The sequence below is a fragment of the Nomascus leucogenys genome, chromosome 13 (genome assembly GCF_006542625.1).
Source record: "Nomascus leucogenys isolate Asia chromosome 13, Asia_NLE_v1, whole genome shotgun sequence".
Lineage (NCBI taxonomy): Eukaryota > Metazoa > Chordata > Mammalia > Primates > Hylobatidae > Nomascus > Nomascus leucogenys.
The window spans coordinates 43,783,056-43,810,171 of NC_044393.1; the positions used below are offsets into that span (position 1 = coordinate 43,783,056).

Consider the following 27,116-nt stretch of genomic DNA (forward strand, 5'->3'; position numbering starts at 1 on the left):
CTCTGACGGTAAGCCAAAAGTTCAAAAGCAAGGGCAGTCGCCAACATCCTCAGTATTTCACAGTACTGAGCACAAAATAAGCACAAAACACACACACACACACACAAAAATCTGAATGAATGACTGAAGGATGAGGCTTTCTTTCTCAAGTTCATCACTGTCAACATTTTTCATTATTTAGCTGACTTTCATTCTAGACACTGGTAACACAGCAAAAATGGAGGCTTCTAAGTTAATTATTTTAGCACTTACCACTCCATCTATTGCCATGTAGAGAAGTCGTCTTGGTCTTACAATACTGAAAAGTCTGTCAATGTACTCAAAAATTGCAACCATCATTTCATCTTCATTTTTTGGTGCTGGTCTATAATGACAACCAAACAATGTAATATAATATAGTGTTTCCTCTGTGATTTGCTATATCAGTGACAAAAATGGGTTACGTACTTGTCTTCAGGATGAGTACAGGGATGGATGATTCCATTCATATCCAAATACAGATTATCAAACTCCACATCATTTGGATTAGGTTTACTGGCATCAACTGGAATCTTTACACCATTGCATTCTTTTGGCTATGAGGAAGTGATAATTAATAGTAGTTTGATTGTTCAAGTCTAAAAATGACAGATCCTAGGCTCAGTATGAACTTGTGTTTCATTTCTAAACTGGAAATAAAACACTTCAAGTAACCTTTAAATTATAATAAGTTATTTTATTCCTTAAAGCAAACTGAAGCAGATATTTTATCTGTAGGAAGTGGATGGCTTCTAACACAAGTTATTTTTGACAATGTAGGAGATGTTTAGAAAATTCCCAAATCATTCAGGTTGTTCAAGTGAGAAATCATGGGAGTCATCTTAAAATTCATTTCCCTCACCACTCACATCAGTAAGTCCTGTCAAAGTAACATAAAAAATGCTTACCTACTTCATCTCCTTTCATTCCCACCACCATGAACAAGAAGTTACCATCTTTAACCTAAAAGAGCACAACAACCTTCATCTAGTCTGCCCCACCTCTAGACTCTCTGGTCTCCAGCTCACTTTTTGCATTGTCAGTTTTCTGACATCTCACTTTCTGCACTGTCAGCTCACTTTCTGCATTGTCTCTTTCTAAAACATAAAAGTGTACGTCTTAATCTTACCTAATTTTTCTAATGATTCTCACGGCAGGTGCTTACCAATGAGCCTGGAGCCTTCCTAGTCTCCTATCCTGCCATACTGTTGTTGAGGCCCACTCACTCTCTTGTAAGTTTCTGGAAAATGCCTTTTGATCTCTCAATGCCGTCACATGACGCTTCTTTCAGAACGCCTTCTTCCTCCCTTGCCAACAGCCACTTCCTGAAAAATTACTAATTTCCAGGGTCTACACTCAAATCAAATGTCACTCACTTTATAACATCTTGTACATGTCTCCCAAGAAATTAATTGTTCCTTCTGAATGTCCTCATAATTTTGCTTATTCACTTGTAGCACTTCCACTGTTTTATAATTAGTCAATCTACCCCAGCTACATTGAGTTCTTCAAAAGGTAAGGGCTTACTCACTGCCAGAGATACTCAATTATGTTTTTTTTCTCTTCCAGAGCCTCAGCAAGAGATTAAGACTATGAGATGTAATCTATTAACAATAAAAGTCACTTAAAAAAAAAACAGTTCCTCAAACACATAAAAAACATTACTTGTAACAGCAAAAACTGTAAGCAATTTAAAAGTCCATCATGTACATACATCATGGATGAAGCTCAAAAACATTACGTTAAGTGAAAGAAGCCAGTCATAAAGTACCAAGTACTATACAATCCCACTTACATGAAAAGTCTAAAATAGACATGTTTGCAAATATAAAAAGTAGATTAATGGTTGCTTCAGGTGAGGGTGGAGACAGGGGAGGGAGATGGGTAGCAACTGCTAATTACTTTTGAGAATGAAGACCCTCTAAAATCAGATACTAGTGATGATTGCACAGCTCCGTAAATATACTAAAAACCACTGAATCATACACTTTCAGCAGGTCAATTTCATGATATACAAATTATATCTCAATAAAGCTGTTAGAAATAGAAATTTAAAATCAGGTATGGTGGTATGTGCCTGTAGTCTCAGCTACTTCGGAGGCTGAGGTGGGAGGACTGCTTGAGGCCAGGAGTTCAAGGCTGCGGTGAGCTACGATCACACCACTGTACGTCAGCCTGGGCGACAGAGTAAGATCTCATCTCTTAAACAAGTAAACAGATCAACTGAGAGGAAAGGAAACAAGCCCATCAGGAAAAGAATAAACTCATATAACATCCATATACTTGTGAGATGCAAGTGAGATTGGAAGAGCTAGAGCTAGATGGTCACAAACATACTGCTAAGCCCAAAAAAAAAAAAAAAAAAAAAGAACACATACAGTATACCACTTAAAGAAAGTTATGAATAAATAAAACAGCATTCAATATTGCTCAGGGACGAATACATATGCAATGAAAGCATGGTGAAAAGCAAAGGAATGATAAACACCAACTTCAGGATACTGACAATCTTTGAGAAGGAATCACAGGAATGCAACTGGGTTTCAAGTTGCATTTAGAATTGGAGGGAAAGAATAACAAAAGGGACTTAAGGCAGAACAGAGAAGAAGCTATTAGACAATCTTCTGTACATACATGCTGTGAATCAAGAAAAAAAGGCTTGATCAGGAACAGTGAGTGCAATAAGCGGTAAAGAAAAAAGCAGGTCAATTCTTGGGGGGGGAGGTGGAGTCTATAGAAAAAGATAATTTGATGACCCCAAAATTAAAACAAGCTCTATGATGGCAAGAGGCTCTCTGCCTCTTCATCTAACCTCTATACCCCAAAGTCCACATCTACCTTCATCCTGTCCAAGGGCCCACCACACTCAGGAAAATCAAAACTCATTCTTTGTGCCCCCTAGGAAAACAATCAGTAAATATTTCAGACCTGCTGGCCATATGATCTCAGCTGCAACAACTAATATCTGCCTTTGAAAAGTGAAAACCATTAAAATCTTACAAGAAAACCTAGGTAATACCATTCAGGACATAGGCGTGGGCAAGGACTTCATGTCTAAAACACCAAAAGCAATGGCAACAAAAGCCAAAATTGACAAATGGGATCTAATTAAACTAAAGAGCTTCTGCACGGCAAAAGAAACTACCATCAGAGTGAACAGGCAACCTACAGAATGGGAGAAAATTTTTGCAACCTACTTATCTGACAAAGGGCTAATATCCAGAATCTACAATGAACTCAAACAAATTTACAAGAAAAAAACAAACAACCCCATCAAAAAGTGGGCAAAGGACATGAACAGACACTTCTCAAAAGAAGACATTTATGCAGCCAAAAAACACATGAAGAAATGCTCATCATCACTGGCCATCAGAGAAATGCAAATCAAAACCACAGTGAGATACCATCTCACACCAGTTAGAATGGCCATCATTAAAAAATCAGGAAACAACAGGTGCTGGAGAGGATGTGGAGAAATAGGAACACTTTTACACTGTTGGTGGGACTGTAAACTAGTTCAACCATTGTGGAAGTCAGTGTGGCGATTCCTCAGGGATCTAGAACTAGAAACACCATTTGACCCAGCCATCCCATTACTGGGTATATACCCAAAGGACTATAAATCATGCTGCTATAAAGACACATGCATACGTATGTTTATTGCGGCACTATTCACAATAGCAAAGAGTTGGAACCAACCCAAATGTCCAACAACAATAGACTGGATTAAGAAAATGTGGCACATATACACCATGGAATACTATGCAGCCATAAAAAATGATGAGTTTGTGTCCTTTGTAGGGACACGGATGAAACTGGAAAACATCATTCTCAGTAAACTATCACAAGGACAAAAAACCAAACACCGCATGTTCTCACTCATAGGTGGGAATTGAACAATGAGAACTCATGGACACAGGAAGGGGAACATCACACACCGGGGACTGTTGTGGGGTGGGGGGAGGGGGGAGGGACAGCATTAGGAGATATACCTAATGCTAATTGACGAGTTAATGGGTGCAAGAAATCAACATGGCACATGGATACATATGTAACAAACCTGCACATTGTGCACATGTACCCTAAAACCTAAAGTATAATAAAAAAAACAAAAAAAAGAGTGAAAGCAGCCATAAACAACACAACATGAATGGGTATGGCTGTATTCCAATAAAACCTGACTCACAAAAACAGGACATCACTAGCAGGCTAATCACTGCCCTACTGCCTAGCACAAGAAAAGGCACAGCTCTTCATATGGAGTGGAGCTACATGAGAATTTCTACTTCTACTACCTAGGAAAAAAATAAAGTATGGAGTAGATGGGTTCTAATTTTGAGAAAAGAGCTCCAGGTATTCCCAGTAAGAAAACTGAATATATTTTCCCCTCAAGAGTACTGTAGACATGTCCAACACACTTATTATGTAACTTCAGAATTCCTTTCATCAAGAGAAGACTGTTGCTCAACAAAGAACTGACTCCTCAAGAACCTTGTCCAATGCTATACCAACACGTTTCCTGTTCAGTTAAAGAGAGATCCTTAATCAAAGAGCAGCTAAAAGGAGAGCCATTCTGAACCCTAAAACCAATGTATTTCAAGTAACGACTTTTAATTATTTTTTGGATTCCCCAGATGACAGACTGAACACAAACTGCCGTCTTCCCCTTCTACCCCGAGACCACATGAAAGACCAAACAAATCTACTGTATAACTACGGCGGAAAATCAGAATTTCTGTGGCTGAGAAATGATGAGGGATATCTAAAATATGGGGAACCAATAGCCCTAACTGAAGATGGAGTGCTGTACCTCCAACATGTGAGAAGAGACATGCTGCCAAAGGTGGGCTAACACAAGAGGGCTCTAGGCCCAGAGAGGAGGCTCAAGGGATAGATTCTGGATGATTCATCAGCGCCAGTCACAGCAACAGCCAGGTGGGTCAACTCCTACCCTCTCCTCTCCCTTCACCCACCCAGGTCCCATGTGAACCAGGCAACTTGAGAAAGGAGCTCCCAGAGAATGTGAAGGCTTAGGTTAGAAAGGCAGTGCAGTGCCCTGGCTGAGTAACAATTCCCAGGAAGGAACAGAGAACACCCCTACCAGAAGGCTGGCAGTCAAGGTAGCTCTGCCTAGTAGGAAGCCTGCTCCTTCATGACTTCATGGATAAAGCAGGAGACATATTTATTCCAAGTAGGCAGTTGGGATATCATTATATTTGTGCGTGAAAATGCCAAGAAATCAAGATAAAGAAGGTATTTAAAGAAGTAAAGATAATACAAATATACAAATAATGTTTGTATAAATATACATTACACAGGTTTTGAAGTAAATCCCTAAAATGAATTTCATGCCAACCTACTGTTCCAGTCAACCTTATGAGGAGAAACCACCACCAATAGCTCAGTAGATGCACTGTTTTTGTTGAAACCTACAAAGGATTTAACAGCAACATTAGAAAAACCATGAATCCTGTCTGAGTTCCAGGGCAACAGGAGTATCCCACTGATGGAAGTCATATGCCAAACCATACAACTCAGTTTTAGATTTCCCTTAAAGAAGCTTGGAACTATGAAAAGAAATTCAAAACATGGGTGATATTTTAGAGAGAAATGGCCAAAGGGCTAATGAAAAATTTAAATTACAGTATTTTGGCTTTAAAATTCAACCTATAATAAAACATTTTAACACTTGTGGGTGATTAGTATTTTTTCAAGTTGTACGTGTGTTAGATCTTCATTTTTATACAATGTTAGTAAATGAGGACTAATAATTACCACTAGTATTTACAGAGCACTTAACATGTGATAAGCACTGTTACAAGGGCTTTTACTCATGGATTATTCCATTCTATCCTCACAACAACCTTGTGAGGTCTGGAGTATCCCACTTACAATTAAGAACACAAATGCTTAGAGAGGTTAAGTGGCTTTTCCACAGTCACACTACTACAGGTTCAGGAACTATGATTTAAAACCATGACTCAGAGATGGTACCTTAACCAGTATGTTAGACTAATTAATTGTAATTTCACTAGATTCAAAGTGATGTGTGCCGAGGTCTGTATCAAGTACTACAGAGGATACAAAAGAGTCAAAGTGTGTGACATTGATCATCATTTGCTACATAAAGTCTTATCAGAAGATTTTATTCTAGCATGACAGCATGAAGAGCTTCAATGACCTGCTCCTCAGTGAAACTGGTAAATACTACTTTTAAAACAAAAACATTTAAAGCCTTTGGAAATGATCCTGAGGGCAAACAGCAAGCAAATCAAGAAAACCTGTAAAAATTTTAGAACAAAATTCATTTGCAAAAGTGCACAGTAAAGTTTAAAAAAAAAAAAAAAGCTGTTCTCAAGAACAGTGAAAGTAGAGTGAGGCCCAGTGGCTCATGCCTGTAATCAGCATTTTGGGAGGCTGAAGCGGGAGAATCCCTTGCACCCAGGAGTTCAAGGCCAGCCTGGGAAACATAGAGTCCCGGAGCCCCATCAAGAATCAGGCAGGTGCAGTGGCATGTACCTGCAGTCCCAGCTACCTAGGAGATTAAGGCAGAGGGCTGCATGAGCCCAGGAGTTGGAAACTACAGTGAGCTGATTGTGCCACTACTGCACTATAGCCTAGGTGACAAAATGAGACCCTGCACACACACACACACACACACACACACACACACACAGCAGGCACAGTGGCTCATAACTATAATCCGAGCACTTTGGGACACCGAGACAGAGCACTTGAGCCCAGGAGTTCAAGACCAGCCTAGGCAATATGGTGAAACCTCACCTCTACAAAAAATTAGCCAGGTGTGATGGCACACCTGTAATCCCAGCTCACTCAGGAGGCTGAGATGGGAGAATCACCTGAGCCCAGGAAGTCAAGGATGCAGTGGGCCAAGATCGCACTACTGCACTCCAGACTGGGCAACAGAGTGAGACCCTGTCTCAAATATAAAGAAACAAACCAAAACAGTGCAAGTTATGGTGAAAAGCAATTGGGAGGAGACTAATGGATCTAATGAAGATACAGGCCTGGACTACAGGCTAGTTTGCAGAAGAAAACTAGGGATTAAGATGGCTGGGAGGAGCACTCCTGGGGTTGGCACAAATACCAAACACTGACGTCAGAAACTAATCCCTGGAAAGATCTACAATTTAGGAGTTCGAGATCAGCCTGGCCAACATGGTGAAACCCCGTCTCTACTAACAATACAAAAAATTAGCCGGGTATGGTGGTGCATGCCTGTAGCCCCAGCTACTTGGGAGGCTGAGGCAGGAGAATCACTTGAATCTGGGAGATGGAGGTTGCAGTGAGCCAAGGTCATGCCACTGCACTCCAAACTGGGTGACAGCAAGACTCTGTCTCAAAAATAAATAAATAAGGCTGGGCGTGGTGGCTCAAGCCTGTAATCCCAGCACTTTGGGAGGCCAAGTCGGGCCAATCACGAGGTCAGGAGATCAAGACCATCCTGGCTAACACGTTGAAACCCTGTCTCTACTAAAAATACAAAAAATTAGCCAGGCGTGGTGGGGGGGCGCCTGTAGTCCCAGTTACTCGGGAGGTTGAGGCAGGAGAATGGCGTGAACCCAGGAGGTGGAGCTTGCAGTGAGCCGAGATCATGTCACTGCACTCCAGCCTGGGCGACACAGCGAGACTCCATCTCAAAATAAAAAATAAATAAATAAATAAATAAATAAATAAATAAATAAGGCCAATAGGTAGTGGGATAACATAAAAAGCAGTAAAGAAGTAGAAACAAACAAACAATAACAAAAGAACCCTGTCAACCAAGAATTCTCAGTCCAGGAAAGCTAGGGTTCAAAATTGGGGTGACATAAAGACTCAGATGAATAAAAAGCTGAGAGAATTATTGCTAACAGACCACACTGTCAAAAACTACTAAAGGAAGTTCTTCAAGCTATAAAGTTACAAAAAGTTTACTAAAGTTACTAAAGCAAGTGACTCTAGATGGTAATTCAAGTCCACGCAAACAATAAGCACAACTATATTTTCTTTCCTTTCTTCTCTTAAATGAGTTAAAAAGCAATTGTATAGATATTACATAGTATAATGTTGAGCTTATAAGGTAGAATGTAATATATGTGTAATATATTTGCCCTAATAGCACAAAAGGGGTGGATGGAAACAAAGTTGCAGTGGGCTAAGGTAATGGCTTCGGATGGTAAAGTAACTCTTAAAAAAATGTATCATTGGGTTATGTCAATATATGTAATATATATAACAATAATATACAAAGGGGGGATGGGAATTGAACTATATAGCAGTAAAGTTCAATAAATTTTAGCATGTATTACTGAAACTAAGCAAGTATAAATCTGAATCTGATTCTGATAAGATACATAGGGTAAGCTCTAGAACCATGGCTTTGAAAAAATATATAGTGGAAAAAAATTACTAATGAATTTAGAATCCTTCTAGTAACTGGCCACTGAATAAGAAAAGAAAAAAATTTGAATGCTATATTAGAAAATATCCTCTCATTGCAAAAGAAAGCACAAAGGAGAAATAGAGAAAAATGACATGAGACATACAAGAAACAAAAAGTAAAATGTAACTCTATCAATAACTACATTAAAATGTGAATGGATCAAACAATCCAACAAAAAGGTAGCTTGTCAAAGTGGATTTTAAAAACATGATCTAACTATGCATTATCTACAGGAGATACATTTGAGATTCAAAGACCCAAAAGAGTGAAAGTAAATGGATGAGAGAAGATAATCATGCAGACAGCAACCACAAGAAAACTGGAGTGGCTATACTGGTATCAGATAAAACAGACTACAACAAATAAAAAAATGTTACTGGAGGTAAAAAGGATCATTTTATAATGATAAAAAGTAAATCCATCAAGAAAAAGACATAACAATTAAAAATACAGGTGCACCTAATAACAGCACCAAAATACACAAAACAAGACATATGGCAATTCAGCAATGATAGTTGGAGACTTCAATACTCCACCTTCAATAATAGAACAAAATAGAAGATCAACATAAAAACAGATAACTTGAACAACACTATCAACAGACACCTAACAGATGTTTCTAGCACATTACACCTAACAACAGAATATACATTCTCAGGCGTAGACGAAATATGCTCTCAAAAAAAGTAAAAGCATAGAAATAATACAAAGTATATACTCTGACCACAATGAAATAAAATTAGAAACCATTACGAGAAAAAAAATTGGCAAATTCACAAATATGTGGAAATTAAACAACACAGTTCAAAATAACCAAGGGATCTAGGAAGAAATCAAACGGGAAACCAGAAAATACTTTGGGATCAATACAAATGAAGACACAATATACAAAATGTTATGGAATACATATAAAGCAGTATTCAGATGGAAATTTATAGTTGCAAATGCTCAGATTAAGAAATATCTCTTCAGAAGTATTTGGCTCTGAAAAAGTTAATTAAAAAAAAAAATCTCAAATCAATTGCCTAACTTTCCACCTTAAGATACCAAAGGAGAGTAAACTAAACCTAAAGCAAGCAGAAAGAATAAAAGATTAGAGCAGAAATTAATGAAACGAAAATTTTAAAATAGAGAAAAATCAATGAAACCAACAAAGCTAGTTGTTTAAAAAGATCAACAAAAAATGACAAACCTTCAGCTAGTTTGATGAAAGAAAAAAAACGGAAGACTCAAATTACTAGAATACGACACGAGAGACAGGACATTACTGCTAACCTTATAAAAACAAAAAGGATTATAAAGAAATACCATGAATAGTCATACATCAACAAATTAGATAACTTAGATGAAATGGACAAATTACTAGAAAGACACAAACTACCAAAAATGATTCAAGAAAGATATAAACTGCATAAACCTGTAACAAGTTAAAGAGATTAAATCAGTAATCTGCAAACTACCCACAAAGAAAGTCAAGCCTAAATGGCTTCACTGCTGAATTACATCAGACATTCAAAAGAAGAATTTGTACGAATTCTTCATGAACTCTTCCCAACAATTCCGAACACATTTTACTGGGCCAATATGACCAATACCAAGACTACACAACAACATAAAAGAAAAAACTGCAGACCAGCATCTCTTATGAGCAAGGATGCAAAAATCCTCGACAAAATACAGTCAGCCCTCCATATCTGTCAATTCTACATCTATGGAATAGACCAATCATGGATCAAAAATATTCAGGAAAAAAATGGACAGTTGCATTGGTACTCAACATGTGCAGACCTTTTCTTGTCATTATTCCCTAAACGATACAGTATAACAACTATTCACACAGCATTTACATTGTACCAGGTATTTAAGTAACCTAGAGATTTAAAATATACGAGAAGATGTGCATAGATTATATGCAAATACTACACCATTATATATCAGAGATTTGAGCCTCTGTTGATTTTGGCATCCACAGGACGTCCTGGAACCAATCCCTCACAGATACTGCAAGACGACTGGACTAACAAACAGAAACCAGCAATATATTAAAATATTATACACCATGACCAAGTAGGATTTATCCTAGAAATGCAAAGTTGGTTGAACATCCAAAAACCAATCAATTAAACACATCATATTAAAAGATTGCAAAGCAAAATGACGCGATCATCTTCATACAGAAAAAGCATTAGAAAAATCCAACACTTTCATGACTAAAAAAAAAATACTCAACGAGAAATAAAAGGGAAATTCTCAACATAAAGGGCATCTGCAAAAACAAAAACAAACACATAAAAAAATAACCCAACAGTTAACATCATACTTGGTGGTCAAAGCCTAAATGCTTTCCCTCTAAAATCAGGAACAAGACAAAGATGCCTGCTCTTGCCACTTCTATTCTGGAGGTTCCAGCCAGGGAGATTAGGCAGGAAAAGGAAAAGGTATTGGCATTAGAAAAAAATAAATTAAACTACATTTGCACATGACATGATTTTGTATATAGAAAATCCTAAGGAATCCACTAGAAAATTCTTAGGATATATGACTTCAGCAAGGTTATAGGATACAAAATCAATATATAAAAATCAATTACATTTCTATACACCTGGAATGAGTATTCCAAAAATAAAATTAAAACATTCTCACAATAGTATCAAAAAACTAGGGCTAAATCTAACAAAGAAATGCAAAATTTATATTCTGAAAACTACAAAACACTGTTGACAGAAATCAAAATAGTTCTAAATAAATAACATCCCATATTTATGGAACAGAAGACTCAACATTAAGATGACGATACTCCCCAAACTGATTGACAAATTCAATGTGATCTGTACCAGAATCCCAGCTGATTTATTTGTAGAACCTGACAAGCTGCTTCTAAAATTTCATATAAAATTGCAAGGTGCCACAATAGCCAAAATAATCCTGGAAAAGAATAAGGTAAGAATTATACTCTATTTCTTGATTTCAAAACTTACTACAAAGCAACAGTAATTAAGACAGTGTGGTACTGGGACAAGGATAAACATTTAGATCAATGGAATGGAACTGAGTCCAGAAATAAATGCACATAGCTATTATTAGCTGATTTTTGACAAGGTGTCAAGATCATTTAATGGGGAAAAGAACAGTCTTCAACAAATGGCGTAGGACAACTAGACAGCCAATGCAAGAAAGTGAAGCTGGGCCATTACTTCACACCTTAACTCAACTCAACTCAAACAACTCAAAATGGATCATGAACCTACATTTAAGAGCTAAAGCTATAAAACTCTTCCAAAAAACAGGTGTAAATATTTGTGACCTTGAATTTGGCAATGGAATTCTTAGATATGCCATCAAAAGCACAAACGATAAAAGAAAAAAGCAGATGAACTGCACTTCATCATCAAAATTTTAAACTTTTTTGTTTGTTTTTTGAGCCTGAGTTTTGCTCTTGTTGCCCAGGCTGGAGTGCAATGGTGCAATCTTGGCTCACTGCAACCTCCGCCTCCTGGGTTCAAGCCGTTCTCCTGACTCAGCCTCCCGAGTAGCTGGGATTACAGGCACCCACCATCACACCCGGCTAATTTTCTGTATTTTCAGTAGAGACTGGGTTTCACCATGTTGGTCAGGCTGGTCTCGAACTTCTGTCCTCAAGTGATCTGCCCACCTCAGCCTCCCAAAGTGCCACGATTACAAGCGTGAGTCACCACGCCCGGACAAAATTTTAAACTTTTATTCTTCAAAGGACACCATCAAGAAAGTGGAAAGACAATCCACAGAATATGGGAAAACATTTGCAAATCATTTATCTCATAAGGGACTTATATTCAGAATACATTCTTTAAAACTCTTACAATTCAATAATAGGACAACTCGATTTTAAAAGGGCAAAGAGGCAGGGTATGGTGGCTCACGCCTGTAAGCCCAACACTTTGGGAGGCTGAGGCAGGAAAATCATCTGAGCTCAGGAGTTCGAGACCAGCCTGGGCAATATGGCAAAACCCTGTCTCAATCCAAACTACAAAAAGTTAGCCGGGCGTGGTGATGCCTGCCTGTAGTCCCAGCTACTCAGGAGGCTGAGGTAGAAGGATAACTTGACCCTGGGAGACAGAGGTTGCAGTGAGCTGAGATTGTGCCACTGCCCTCCAGCCTGGGTAACAAGAGTGAGACCCTGTCTCAAAAAAAAAAGGGGGAAGAGGAGACAAAGAACCTAAATAGACATTTCTCCAAAAGATACACAGATGGCCAGTAAGCGCATGAAAAGATGCTCAACACGACTAGTCATCAGAAAATGCAAATCAAAACCACAGGAGATACCACGTCACACACCCACTAGAATGGCTAAAGCCAAGTCAGAAAACAAGTGTTGGCAAGTGTGGCATAGTTCTTTGGCTGGCCTTGGACCAACTCAGTTCCTTTTCTTGCTCATAGTTCTCAAAAGTGACTGCAGAATGTGATGGGAATGCAATATCCTGAAATAGGGAAGAACTGCCTGAAAATGTCCAGCCTTGCTCCTGTCCCTCCCAGGAATTTAACATCTTGAGTGAGGGTGCAACTGCCCAGGACAAGGTGGGCTTTGTTCCTTTCACCCCTGGAAGCAGGACATTTTATTAAAGCATTAGCTCAGTGTGTCACATGAACCCTAAGGTGTATAACCCAGAGTGGGATGCCTTTCGGGGTTCCTCTCCCGCCATGCAAGTGTGGCCCCTGCAGTCAAGACTCTATCTGCCCTGGGCATGATTCCTGAGCCATGGGGGACCCATTCAGAATGAATCCTAGGCTTCTGTTGTCCTTTACTATTTGTAAATAATAAACCCTCTTCATGTAACATTGAACATGGATGTCCTTGTCTCCTCAGACTCAGACAAGTTGGTAAGCAACACACAGTAAACCTGCTTCACAGCAAAAATGTGGAAAAATTGGAACCCTCATACACTACTGGTGGGAATATAAAATAGTGCAATCACTTGAGGCTAGGAGTTCAAGACCAGTAGGCAACACAGAGAAACCCCATCTCTTAAAAAAAAAAAAAAAAGTTAGCCAAGCATAGTGGCACATGTCTATAGTCCTAGCTATTCAGGAGACTGAGGCAGGAGAATCGCTTGAACCCAGAAGTTCAAGGCTGCAGTGAGCTATGATCATGCCATTGCACTCCAGCCTGGGCAACAGAGCGAGAACCTGGGAAAGTGGCTGGCAGTTCTTCAAATGATTAAACCATATAATCCAGCAACTCTACCCCTAGGTATATACCCAAGAAAAACGAAAACATATCCACATAGAAACGTGACATGAATGTTTAAAACAGCATTATTCATAATAGCCAAAAGATAGAAACTGTTCAAATGTTTATCTACAGACAAATGGATGAACAAAATGTGGTATATCCATACAATGGCACAGTATTTGGCCATAAGCAAATAATAAAGTACTGAAACGTGCTACAACATGGGTGAACTTTGAAAACATGTTAAGTGAAAGCAGCCAGCCAGAAATGACCATATTCTATAGATTCCTCTCATGTGACAGTCCAGACTAGGAAAAATCTATATAGACATAAAGTAGATTAGTGGTTGCTTATGGCTGGGAGAAAAGACAACAGCAGTCAGAGGGACAACAGCTAAAGGGTACAAGTTTCTTTTCAAGGTGATTAAAATGTTCTAAAATTGACTGTGGTGATGGATGCACACATTTGTGAAAATACTAAAAATCATTGAGTTGTACACTTTAAATGGTGAATTTTATTGTATACAAATCATATCTCAACAAAGCTGTTTAAAGAATGTGGTAACCAGCTCCAAAAAAATAATCATATTGGAGAAAATAGAATGTAGGGTCAAGGATAAATGTCCACCTTATTATTTTTCTCCCTTCCCTCAGAGTGATGCCTATCACAAAAGTAGTACTCAATGAAATGGAAGAGAGAAAAGAGGCAGTGGAGGAAACCTGGATTTCATTACATGAAAACAGTAAGACCACACTGTACACTACAACACAGATTACCAAGAGTTAGACTCAAAAACATCTCTGCCTTTACTTGGACACATAAACTACTAAAAATTAATTTACCAAATAAAATTCTGAAATCAGATTTTCCAAATAGTTGCCATTTAGCAAATGCTTCTGTAACAGGATTGTAACTGGTACTAATACATCTAATCCACACAATCACCCTCTGTGATATATACATAGCCAATCTTCATTATTCATGAATCCCATATTTGCAAATATGTCTACTCATTGAAATTTATTTTTAATCCCAAAATTAATAATCATGGTACTTTCGCAGTCATTTGTGGACATGCACAGAGCAGCGAAAAATTGAGTCACCCAACACACACACTCCCAGCTGGTAACAAATGAGGACACGCAGCCTTCTGCTTCAGCCCTTGCACAGAGATGACCAGAGGGGGAAACTGTAGGGAGCAGCACAGTGTAGCATAGTGTAACTTACAGAAAATTTGGCCTGAGGACGGCTCCTTACTGATTCTTCACTTGAGAACTGCAATAATACTTACATAGAGTCCATTAAGGAAAAGCCTAACTTAGGAGCGTACTTTTGTAACAAAAAGCAGTCTCGGCCAATCACAGCAGTCAAGCTTCAGTCAATCACAGGTTGCCAACTTATCTGGCCGTGTTCAAATAACCCAAAAGATCAAGCTGTTTCTGTACCTCACTTCTGTTTTCGAGAGCTCCCCAAACCGCTTCTGGTTCTGAGGCCCACTCAATTGGCAAATTGTTCATTGCTCAATTAAACTGTGTTATTTAATTTATCTAGGGCCCGGGCATGGTGGCTCACGCCTCTAATCCCAGCACTTTGGGAGGCTGAAGCAGGCGGATCGCCTGAAGTCAGGAGTTCAAGACCAGCTTAGCCAACGTGGTGAAACCTCTACTAAAAATACAAAAATTAGCCAGGCGTCATGGCGCACATTGGTTGTCCCAGCTACTTGGGAGGCTGAGGAAGGAGAATGGCTTGAACCGAGGAGGCAGAGTTTGCAGTGAGCAGAGATTGCACCACTGCACTCCAGCCGGGGCGGCAGAGCAAGACTCTGCCTTCAAAAAAAAAAAAAAAAAATTATCTTGGGGTTTGGTTTTAACAAGAAGCTCTGGCTCTCTAGAGTTTAGGCATTTAAGTCATTTTCCGATGGTCAGAAAGCTGATAAATGGAGGACTGCATGAGCCAAGCAGTTAAAGTATATGAAGTGAAGAAGCTGATGATTGAATCAGTAGAGTTCTTAATAAGTGAGCAAAGGGAATAAAATGAAATCATAAAAACACAACCTAAGGCCGGACACGGTGGCTCACACCTGTAATCCCAGGAGGGCAGGAGATAGAGACCATCCTGGCTAACACAGTGAAACCCTGTCTCTACTAAAAAAAAAAAAAATACAAAAAATTAGCCGGGCTTGGTGGCGAGCGCCTGTAGTCCCAGCTACTCGGCAGGCCGAGGCAGGAGAATGGCGTGAGCCCGGGAGGCGGAGCTTGCAGTGAGCTGAGATCGCGCCACTGCACTCCAGCCTGGGCAACACAGCGAAACTCCTCTCAAAAAAAAACAAAAAAAAAACAACCTAAAAGAAGGCATAAGACTTAAGAAACTGAAACAATGAACAGATGAGACAGAAAACAAATAGTAAGATGACAGATTTAAATCTAACCATATCAATAATCTTTTTTTGTCTTTTGAGACAGAGTCTTGCTCTGTCGCCCAGGCTGGAGTGCAGTGGCACAATCTCAGCTCACTACAACCTCAGTATCCCGGGATCAGGTGATTTTGTGCCTCAGCCTCCTGAGTAGCTAGGTTTATAGGTGTTGTACCACTATGCCCAGCTAATTTTTTTTTTGTTACTTGTTTAGTAGAGACGAGGTTTCACCATGTTGTCCAGGCTGCTCTCGAACTCCTGGCCTCAAATGATCCATCTTCCTTGGCCTCCCAAAGTGCTGGGATTGCAGGCGTGAGCCAACGGGCCAACGTGCCTGGCCATGAATAATCACTTTAAATATAAATGTTCTAAATGGCCCAATTACAAAGCAGACTAGAAAAACAGTTTGGTGGTTCCTCAAAATGCTAAACACAGAATTACATGATCCAATGATTCCATTCATAGGTACATACTCAAAAGAATTGAAAGCAGGGACTAAAAAAGATACTTGTACACCAATGTGCATAGCAGTGTTATTCATAATAGACTAAAGACAGAACCAGCCAAAGTGTCCAGAGTGTGACATATACTCCCATATACAATGGGAGTATCATTCAGCTTTAAAAAGGAATGAAATTCTGGGACTTGTAACAACATGGACAAACTTGAAAACACTATGCTAAGAAAAATAAGCCAGACACAAAAGGAAAAATATTATGATTTCATTTACATAAGGTAACTAGAATAGGCAAATTTATAAAGATAGGAAGTGGGGAGGGGGACAAGGAGTTACTGTTTAATGGGTAGAGTTTCTCTTTGGGATGATAAAATTGTTCTGGAAATAGACATTGGTGACGCACAACAATTTGAACATACTTGGTTCCATTGAATTGTACACTTAAAAATAGTCAAAATGGTAATTTTATGTTATGTATGTTTTATCCCAATAAAAAGAGGGGGCAGAGATTCTCAAACTGTATAAAAAAGCCAGACCCGGCCAGGCGCAGTGGCTCACACCTGCAATCCCAGCACTTCGGGAGGCGGAGGCGGGCGGATCACGAGGTCAGGAGATCAAGACTATCCTGGCTAACACAGTGAAACCCCATCTCTACTAAAAAAAAAAAACAAAAAAATTAGCCAGGCATGGTGGCGCACCTGTAGTCCCAGCTACTCGGGAGGCTGAGACAGGAGAATGGCATGAAACCGGGTGGTGGGGCTTGCAGTCAGCCGAGATCGCGCTACTGCACTCCAGCCTGGGCAACAGAGCGAGACTCCATCTCAAAAAAAAATAAAAAATAAAAAATAAAAACAAAAAAAAGCCAGACCCAACTTTTATGTTACCTACAAAAACGTCCATTTTAAACATAAATATGTAAACAGGCTAAAATAAAAGGATAGAAAAAAATACGCCATGCTGACACTAGTCAGAATAACTGGCTGTATTAATGACAAATAAAATAGATTTCTGAGCAAATATTAACCAAGAATAATGAAGGTCATTTCATAATAAGTGTTTATCCATCAAAAAACTAGAACAATGTTAAGCATTTATGTACCTAATAAAAGAGCTTCAAAATACACGGACCAAAAACCAATAGAACTGAAAGGAGAAACAGAAAAATCCAAAAGTTATAGTCAAAATTTCACAGCAGCAGAAAATGTATCCTTTTCAAATATACATAAAACATTTATAGAGACCATATTCTGAACCAGTCTGATAAACTTCAACAGATCTCAAATTAAATATGATCTCTGATAAGGGAATTAAATTAAAAACCACGAACAGGAAAAAACACCAGGAAAATCTCCCATGTGTGTGAAAATTAAGCAACACTCTTAAATAACCAATGGGCCAAAGGGAGTTTTAGAATATATTTTTAAGCGGATGAAAATGAAAATACAACATGTCAATATTTGTGGCACACTGTTTAAACAATATCTAGAAGGCAATTTATGGCACTCAAGATCTATATCAGAGAGGAAGAAATGTCTCAAAACAATGACCTCAGCTTCTACCTTAATAAACAAGAGAAAAAACAAGTTGAACCCAAAGTAAGCATAACAAAGAAATAAATATAAGAGCAGAATCAAAGAAATAGAAAACAGAAAAACAATAAAGAAAAGCAGTGAAACCATAAGCTAGTTATCTGAAAACAGTATAGCCAGACTGATAATGGACAAAACAAAGAAAGTAGAATTACAAGCATCAGGAATGAAAGAGGTAACATCACTACAGATTCTAACAATATTAAAAGGATAATAATAAGTTAATAGGAAGAAAAAAGAAAACAAAAGAGAAGTAAAAACAGGAGTGAAAACATTTTAATAACAAAAAAAAGGATAGTAAGAAAATACTATGAACAACTTTATGTCAGCCAATTCAACTACTTAGATCAGGGGTGTCCAATCTTTTGGCTTCCCTGGGCCACTTTGGAAGAAGAATTGTCTTGGGCCACTAATACTAACGACAGCTGATGAACTGAAAAAAAAAAAAAGAAAAGGTCTGTGCATAAATCTCATGATGTTTTAAGAAAGTTTACGAATTTGTGCTGGGCTGCATTCAAAGCATCCTGGGTCGCATGCGGCTTGCAAGCCACAGGTTGGACAAGCTTGACTTAGATGAAATGGGCAAAATCTGTGAAAGATACAAACTAAAAAAGCGCATCCAAAAAATAAATAAATAAATAGGTAACCTCAATAGTTCTAGATCTACTAACGAAACTTAGTTTGCAGCTTAAAGCCTTCCCACAAAACTCCAAGTCCAGATGGCCTCACTGGTAAATTCTATCAAACATTTTAGGAAGAAACAATACTAACTCTATACAAACTCTTCCAAAAAACTGAAGGAACTCAATTTGAGGTCAACATTATTCTGACATCTAAACTAGACATTACAAGAATGCTACAAATATCTTTTGTGAACAGAGACGTAAAAATTCTCAAGAAAACTTTAGCAAACTGAATTCAACAGTATATAAAAATAATACAACATGATTAAGTGGGGGTTTATCCAAGGAATGCAAGGTGGCTTTAGCATTTAAAGACCAGTAATTCACCATATGACTAGACCAAAAAATGCAAACCACAGAATGAACTAAAACTATAAAACTTCTCTAAGAAAACACAGGAGACCTTGGCTTTGACAAAGGATTCCTTAAATACAAAAAGCAGAAATATAAAGGGAAAAAATTAATCAGACTTCATTAAAATTTTTAAATGTTTGCTCCCAAGACACTGTTAAGAAGTAAAAAGACAAGCCACAGATCAAAAGAAAATATTTGCAAAAGATATATCAAACTAAGGATTTCTATCTAGAATATGTAACAAACTCTACATTTAAGTAAGACAACCGAAGGTAAAAATGGGCAAAAGATCTGAACAGATGCCTCACCCCACCCGTGATGATATACAGAAAGCAAATAAGCATCTGAAGGAAATGCAAGTTAAAACCACAATAAGGTAACAGTACACTGGACTACCTAAAACTAAAAAGGCTAACTATATCAAGTGTTGGTGAGGAAGGTGAGCAACTGGAACCCTGATATGCTGCTGATGCCAATGTAAAATGGCACAACCAGTTTGGGAAAAAAAAAAAGTCTGGCAGGTTTTTCTTTTTAAGTAATTACACACCTATTATACAATCCAACCATTTCACTCCTAATGTTTTTCCCCCAAACAAATGCAAGCATATGTCCCTACAAAGACTCATACACAGATGTTCATAGGTTTTCTTTTTCTGAAAGCTGAAAACTGGAAACAATCCCAATGTTCATCAATCATGTGAATAAATAAATAAAATGTGGTGTATCTACACACAGAATACTATCCAAAAATTAAAAGACGAGGCAGGCAGATACTTGAGGTCAGGAGTTCAAGACCAGCCTGGCCAACATGGTGAAACTCCGTCTCTACTAAAAATACAAAAATTAGCCAGGTGTGGTGGCATGCGGCTGTAATCCCAGCTGCTCGGGAGGCTGAGGCAGAAGAATTGCTTGAACCCGGAAGGTGGAGGTTGCAGTGAGCCAAGATCGCACCACTGCACTCCAGCCTGGGCAACAGAGTGAGACTCCATCTCAAAAAAAAAAAAGAAAAAAGAAACTACTGACACATACAACAACGGAAGAATTTCAAAATAAATATGCTGAATGAAAGTAACAGGGGCAAAAAATGAGTATATACTATATAATCTCATTTATAAAAAATTACAGAAAATGAAAACTTATCATAGGGTCAGAAAGCAAACTAGTCAGTGGTTGACAAAAGACAGGTGGCAGGGAGGGATGGTAGAAAGGAACTACAAAAGGGCAGAAGGAATGTTTTAGAGGTCACGTTCACTGTCTTGGTTGTGCTGGTTTCACAGATGTATGCACTGTATTAAATCATATACTTTAAGCCCAGGAGTTTGAGGCTGCAGTGAGCTGTGATTGCACACTACATTCCAGCCTGGTGACAGAGCAAGACCTCATCTCTAAAAAAAGTTAAAAGAAAATTGTACACTTTAATTACCTGCAGTTTATTCTATGTCAAGTATACCTCAACAAAGCTGCAAAAACGCCAAAGGTTGGGGGAGGTTTCAAGGAAAGCCAGAGAATGAGAGAGAAAATAAAAATAAAAATACATGAGTCTAGGAGGACCAGTATCCTGAGTCTGGAAAGGGAAGAGAAAAAGGTGAAGAAATCATCAAATAGCATTCCCTAAAACCGAAGAACATAAGACTCCAGACTCAAAGAGTGAGCCATGTACTGATCAAAATGAATCTGAATTTAAAATAACATCTATACCTACGTACCTAATAATGAAAGTTTACACTATCAAGAAAAAAATCTTTTTAAAATCTAGGAAGGAAAACTGATCACAAAAGAATGAAAGCATACAAGCATAAAAATTAAGTCCTTCTGGTTCCCACACTAGCTCTGACATTTATCAGCTGAGTGACCTTGGGTATGATACTCCACCCTGCTGTGCTTCCATTTTCTCATATGTAATAATAATAAACATAACAATAATCATTATTTTTCTGAGATGGAGTCTCGCTCTGTCACCAGGCTGGAGTGCAGTGGCGGGATCTCGGCTCACTGCAATCTCCGCCTCCCGGGTTCAAGTGATTCTCCTACCTTAGCCTCCCAAGTAGCTGGGATTACAGGCGCGCCACCACGCGCAGCTAATTTTTGTATTTTTAGTAGAGATGGGGTTTCACCATGTTAGCCAGGATGGTCTGGATCTCTTGACCTCGTGATCCACCCACCTCAGCCTCCCAAAGTGCTGGGATTACAGGTGTGAGCCACCGCACCCAGCCAATAAACACAGTAATTATTATAACGTAATAACAATATTGGTTGTCTCTAAATATCATGCTTCTATTATTTGTATGTAATAAAAATAATTACAACAGTAGGAGTCATGTGGTTGTGAGCATCAAACAAGTTATAATAAAGTTCTTAAAACAATGGTAAATGCTATATAACTGCTGATTAAATAAATACACCACATTAACACCGAACTTGTCATCAACACTACTAGATGAGAGAGTACAAAAGAACAATCTCTTTCAAAGTTTTAAGGGAACCTAATATTAAAACTCGAATTCCTGGCCAGGTGCGGTGGCTCATACCTGTAATCCCAGCACTTTGGGAGGCAGAGGCTGGTGGACCACCTGAGGTCAGGAGTTCAAGATCAGCTTGGCCAACATGGTGAAACCCCATCTCTACTAAAACTACAAAAATTAGCCGGGCGTGGTGGCGCGCCTGTAGTCCCAGCTACTCGGGAGGCTGAGGCAGGAGAATGGCTTGAACCCGGGAGGTGGAGGTTGCAGTGAGCCGAGATCACACCACTGCACTCCAGCCTGGGTGACAGAGCTAGACTCCGTCTCAAAGAAAAAAAAAAAAACCGCCGGGCGCGGTGGCTCACGCTTGTAATCCCAGCACTTTGGGAGGCCGAGGCGGGCAGATCACGAGGTCAGGAGATCGAGACCACGGTGAAACCCCGTCTCTACTAAAAATACAAAAAATTAGCCGGGCGTGGTGGCGGGCGCCTGTAGTCCCAGCTACTCGGAGAGGCTGAGGCAGGAGAATGGCGTGAACCCAGGAGGCGGAGCTTGCAGTGAGCCGAGATTGCACCATTGCACTCCAGCCTGGGCGACAGAGCGAGACTCCGTCTTGAAAAAAAAATAAAATAAAATAACCTCGAATTCCATGCCTAGCTAATGATCATTCACGTGTATAAGGGTACAATGCAGCTATTTTGGGTCCTACAATGACTCCGAAATCTCACATCCCACACAGCATTTCTTAAGAATTAAGAATAAGGAGGCCAAGGTGGGCGGATCACAAGGTCAGGAGATCGAGACCATCCTGGCTAACATGGTGAAACCCCGTTTCCGCTAAAAATACAAAAAAATTAGCTGGGTGTGGTGGCGGGCGCCTGTAGTCCCACCTACTTGGGAGGCTGGGGCAGGAGAATGGCATGAACCCAGGAGGCGGAGCTTGCAGAGCGCTGAGATTGCACCACTGCACTCCAGCCTGGGCGACAGAGCGAGACTCCGTCTCAAGAAAAAAAAAAAAAAGAAGAATAAAAACTAAGAAAAGGATTTAAAGGAAGAAAGGTGGGCCAGGCGCCTTGGCTCACGCCTGTAATCCCAGCACAAGGGAGGCCCAGGGAGGCGGATCACATGAGGTCACGACAGAGACCAGCATAGCCAACATGGCAAAACCCCGTCTCTACTAAAAACACAAACAAAAAAAAACAAAACAAAACAAAACGGCCAGGTGTGGTGGCTCATGCCTGTAGTCTCAGCACTGTGGGAGGCTGAGGCAGGCGGATCACCTGAGGTCAGGAGTTTGAGACCAGCCTGACCAACATGGCAAAACCCCTTCTCTACTAAAAAAAAAATTAGCTGGGCGTGGCGGTGCACACCTGTAGTCCTAGCTGCTCCGGAGGCTGAGGCAGAAGAATGGCTTGAACCCCGGAGGCCGGAGGTTGCAGTGAGCCGAGATCATGCCACTGTACTCCAACCTAAGAGACATAGCGAGACTCCGTCTCTAAATAAATAAATAAATGAATAAAGATGATGATCCAGAAAACAGTACCTCCCACTGAAGAAAGATATGATAGCAATAATAATAATAAAATCCCAGATGCAGCTTTCCAGCAAGCCTACAGAATAGCCAGGTGTAACAGCAACAAAAATAGTCCCCAAGGAGGACTCTTCAAGAAGAAAGATGACTCTTGATAGACTACCTGGTAAAATAGAGTCCGGGCGCGGCAAGATGGAAAGTGGAAAAAGAAAGGCACCCCCAGGGAAAAAGACAAAAGCAGCACAAAAAAACAGAATCACAGTACATAACCTGAATCTACACAGTGTCAACAGTCAACTATTCTATTTGATTTTTCAGCTTTTTAAATCTGTATAGTCAAAGCCCTGATCATTTAATTTTGGATGCCCACAACGCAAAAGTACAGCTGACAAACTTGAGGTGAAAGGGAAGAAAAGCTAAGATCGACCTTAGAAAGCATTAAGTCAAGGGATACTTTACACAGGCGATGGAATGAAAAAGTCAAATTACTTAGTTATAACGCTTACCAATAAAAATACATATCTAGTGATTTACTCCATTAAGAGTATAGAGGGAGGGCTGAATAAGTGACTAAATCCTCTCCTATTCCAGCTAGAATTCAACAGATCTAAAAGTGATAAAGTATAAGTATGATACTTAGAGACAGAACCAAAACAGTTAAAGGTGGAGAAATGGGATGAGAAGGAGTAGAGCAAGAGCTGTTGCTTTTTGTTTAACCCACATGCAAGTAAAGTTCAATAAAGTTCGATTAAAATTTTACAAAGGAAACAAGTATTCAATTTAGCAGTTGCTTTTTGAAAAAAACAAGAAATAGTGGGAATGTCACTAAAACAAGGCTTTTGGTTCCTCCTTGGATAGAAGCCAAGAAAGTTAAAAAAAAAAAAAAGCAGAAACAAGTTCACAGTGACAGGCAAGCACTGCCTTCAAAAACTAAGGAGTGAGGTACGCGTGATGTGCCTCCGAACCTTTCCAATCCAGAAATTCTAATTAAGAGTACAAAATCGAATCCGCACGGAATGACGAAAACAATAAAAACAAAACTCAATAAGGGCCAAAAATCTACTTACGTATTAACTAACAACAAAAATTGTACTGCTCAAGTACATCCAGTAATCTTGAAAATTTCAACAAGCACCCACCCTGTCCAGTAGTCAGGGCACATAGAGAAGGGTAACTTCTCAGAATTCTATAGCGCTCATCCTGGACCCGACATACTGCTTTCAGCGCCCAATCTAACCAAAACAACAAATGGTCCTGAACAGTAGGAGAAAAACCTTTCAGGCACGATTGGTAAACAACGAAAAGCTCGCCGCCAGGGATTCCTTTACAAGGTTGTCAAAAAGCTGGCCTCCAAATCCGTGCAACCATAACCCGCTAGTTCAGCAGACCTGGCATGCGTTGCTCAACAACAGCCTCCGAACCTCTTCCGAGACCCAAAATGCGCGGTCTCGAGAGGAAACAAAGCAGGGGGCGGGGCCTTCCGGTGCCGGGAAAAAGCGGGTAGGGGAGGAGCGACCTTCCTGCGAGTTCGGAACCCCATAGGCCCTTGCCCCGCCGAGGGTCCCGAATCCCTCGCCCCCGGGGGGCTGAACCCCACAGCCCGCGTCCCACCGCGTGTGGGGCTGCGACTGCTAGCGAGGCTGGCAGCAGGGCGCGAGCTCCGGCAAGGCTCCCCGGGGGCAGGCGGCGGAGCCCGAGGGCCGCGGCCTAGACGTGCCGGGAGCCCCGGCTCAAGTGTGGCGGCCGCCTGGCGCCTCCTCACCTTCTCTTCCACGCAGTTGACTATGATGGACGGGTACTTGCGGCTGAGCCAGCGGAAGAACGCCGGGACTCCCATAGCGGCACACGGCTGTAGGCGGCGGCCGACCGGCTGACGAGCGTAACCAAAGAGACGGGAGCAGCGGCTGAGGGCACCAGCACTTCCTCCCACGTGCGCGCTGAAGACCGGAGGTGACGTCACGGCGCCGCCGCCGAGGAAGCTGGGAAGGAGGCTACGCTGGGTGAGGGAGCTGCGGAAAAGAGCCTTGCCCGGCTGCTTGTGTGAGGTGGAGTCCGGCGGCAGACCGGGTGGCGAAGGCTGCAGCTCGCCCTCGGCGGTCCCAGCCCCGGAGCGCGAGGCCGAGCGCGTCTGTGTCGCGGGGGCTCACGGGCGACTGCTCTGCCGCGGCTCCGCCGGGATTTCCCAGCCCCAGCCCCAGCCCCAGCCCTCCGGCTCCCTGGGCACAGAATCGCTGCGCTCTGCATGCCCGGGAGGAGGTCTCCGTTGCCCGTTTGGTCACCTCTTGTTTGGAAGAAGATGTCTTTTGTCTCTATTCTCACCCATCTCCGTCTAGGGTAGAATCGAAGCATCCAAACTCACTCGTTACTTCCATTTCCTGGTTTCTCCTAGTTTTGTGCCGCAGTACGTACCTGGACTATAAAAAGGAGCATTTTAAAGTATTTTACAGTAATAATGGCTGCTTTGCACCAATAATTTGCTTGTTATGCAAATAAATAATTGTAATACCGAATGGAATCTAGCCGGTATTTAGCATCCAATACAACCTTCCAGCTACAATTATGGGTATAAAATAGTTGCTAATATGATTTTCCAGCATTTACTGAACCTTTACAGTGTACCAAGACATTGACTAAGGGATTGTCCTATGTAATCATCACTTGAGCCTTGTGAGGGTACTGTTAGCACCCTCGTGTAGATGATAAGAAAGCCAAGTTACAGAGGGGTTAAGTCACTTATGCAGATAGCTTCTGTTTCAGTTCAAGCAAAGGTCATTTTTAATCCGTCCTTGTTCTAACATGGTACTTTTATCCTTTGTTTTCTGGTGGTCCCAAACGAATTTTTTTCATATGAAAGGAGCGGTCTGGAAGAGGAGGTATATTTGTCCATTTGCTCAAGCCTGGAAGTCTCCCTGAATCCCCTCTTGGTTTGACACACATCACACACAATGCTAAATGCTAACCTTATGAGGCCTCTGTGAAAGTATTCCTCCGAGTTACCTGGCAGGCAGTATTTATTGCCCCCTCCTCTGTGGTCTGATGACTACTTCGTTTAAACTACTAGTGTGGAAATTAGAGAAATAGTCATCCCGTGTTTTACTTAAGGATAGCCAAAACTATTCCAAAGTAGTATGTCTATGGTGAAATTCCTCCTTTTACCTGGAAACAGCCCCTCTGGTTTCCCTGGGAGGTGCTGTTATAGGAACATGTACAGCATAGGCAGTTCAGGGATAGACAGCTGGCCAAGTTGAGCCATTTAGAATCCTTAACCAGCATTTTGGCGGGTTGGGAGGGTTTATTGTTTTGTTTTTGTTTTTTCAGACGGAGTCTCACTCAGTCACCCAGGCTGGAGTGCAGTGGCAAGATCTAGGCTCACTGCAACCTCCACCTCCCTGGTTCAAGCGATTCCCCTGCCTCAGCCTCCCGAGTAGCTGGGATTACAGGCACCTGCCATGACGCCCCGCTGATTTTTGTGTTTTTAGTTGAGACGGGGTTTCACCATGTTGGCCAGGCTGGTCTCAAACTCCTAACCTCAGGTGATCCGCCCACCTCGGCCGTCCAGAGTGCTGGGATTACAGGTGTGAGCCACTGCGCCCAGCCTTACCAGCATTTTTGAGCTTTGAACCATAAGAAATTTAAGACTGCATCTTTCCAGTGCGTGAACACTAAAAGATAAGAATTGGGACTTGTTGCCAGCAGGCAATGAGAAAAGCAGGGTTAATTCCCTGGTTCCATTTAAATCCCTCTCTTCCTGCAGTTTAAGTCTGTCCTTTGATTCTGTGAGCTAAAAAAGTTTTTTTTTTTGTTTTTTTTTTAAAACAAAGTCTCACTCTGTTACCAGGCTGGAGTGCAGTGGCGCCATCTCAGTTCACTGCAACCTCCGCCTCCCGGGTTCAAGCGATTCTCCTGCCTCAGCCTCCAGAGTAGCCGGGACTACCAATGTGCGCCACCACGCCTGGC

The 27,116-nt window shown here is 40.7% G+C and overlaps 1 protein-coding gene across 3 annotated transcripts in view; it reads right to left on the reverse strand.

Moving 5' to 3' along the window:
• The window catches only part of XRN2 (5'-3' exoribonuclease 2), a 90,129-nt gene extending 63,643 nt beyond the window's left edge, over window positions 1-26,486 (reverse strand). The window contains exons 1-3 of one of the 3 annotated variants that reach the window (XM_003268245.4): window positions 24,922-26,486; window positions 448-575; window positions 253-364 (exon numbers count right to left, since the gene is read on the reverse strand). In XM_003268245.4, coding sequence (XP_003268293.1) covers window positions 253-364; window positions 448-575; window positions 24,922-24,996 — 315 coding nt within the window. In that variant the 5' untranslated portion in view covers window positions 24,997-26,486. The other 2 variants (XM_030825785.1, XM_030825786.1) reach the window with 2 other exon arrangements.
• Between the last annotated feature and the right edge of the window lie 630 nt (window positions 26,487-27,116).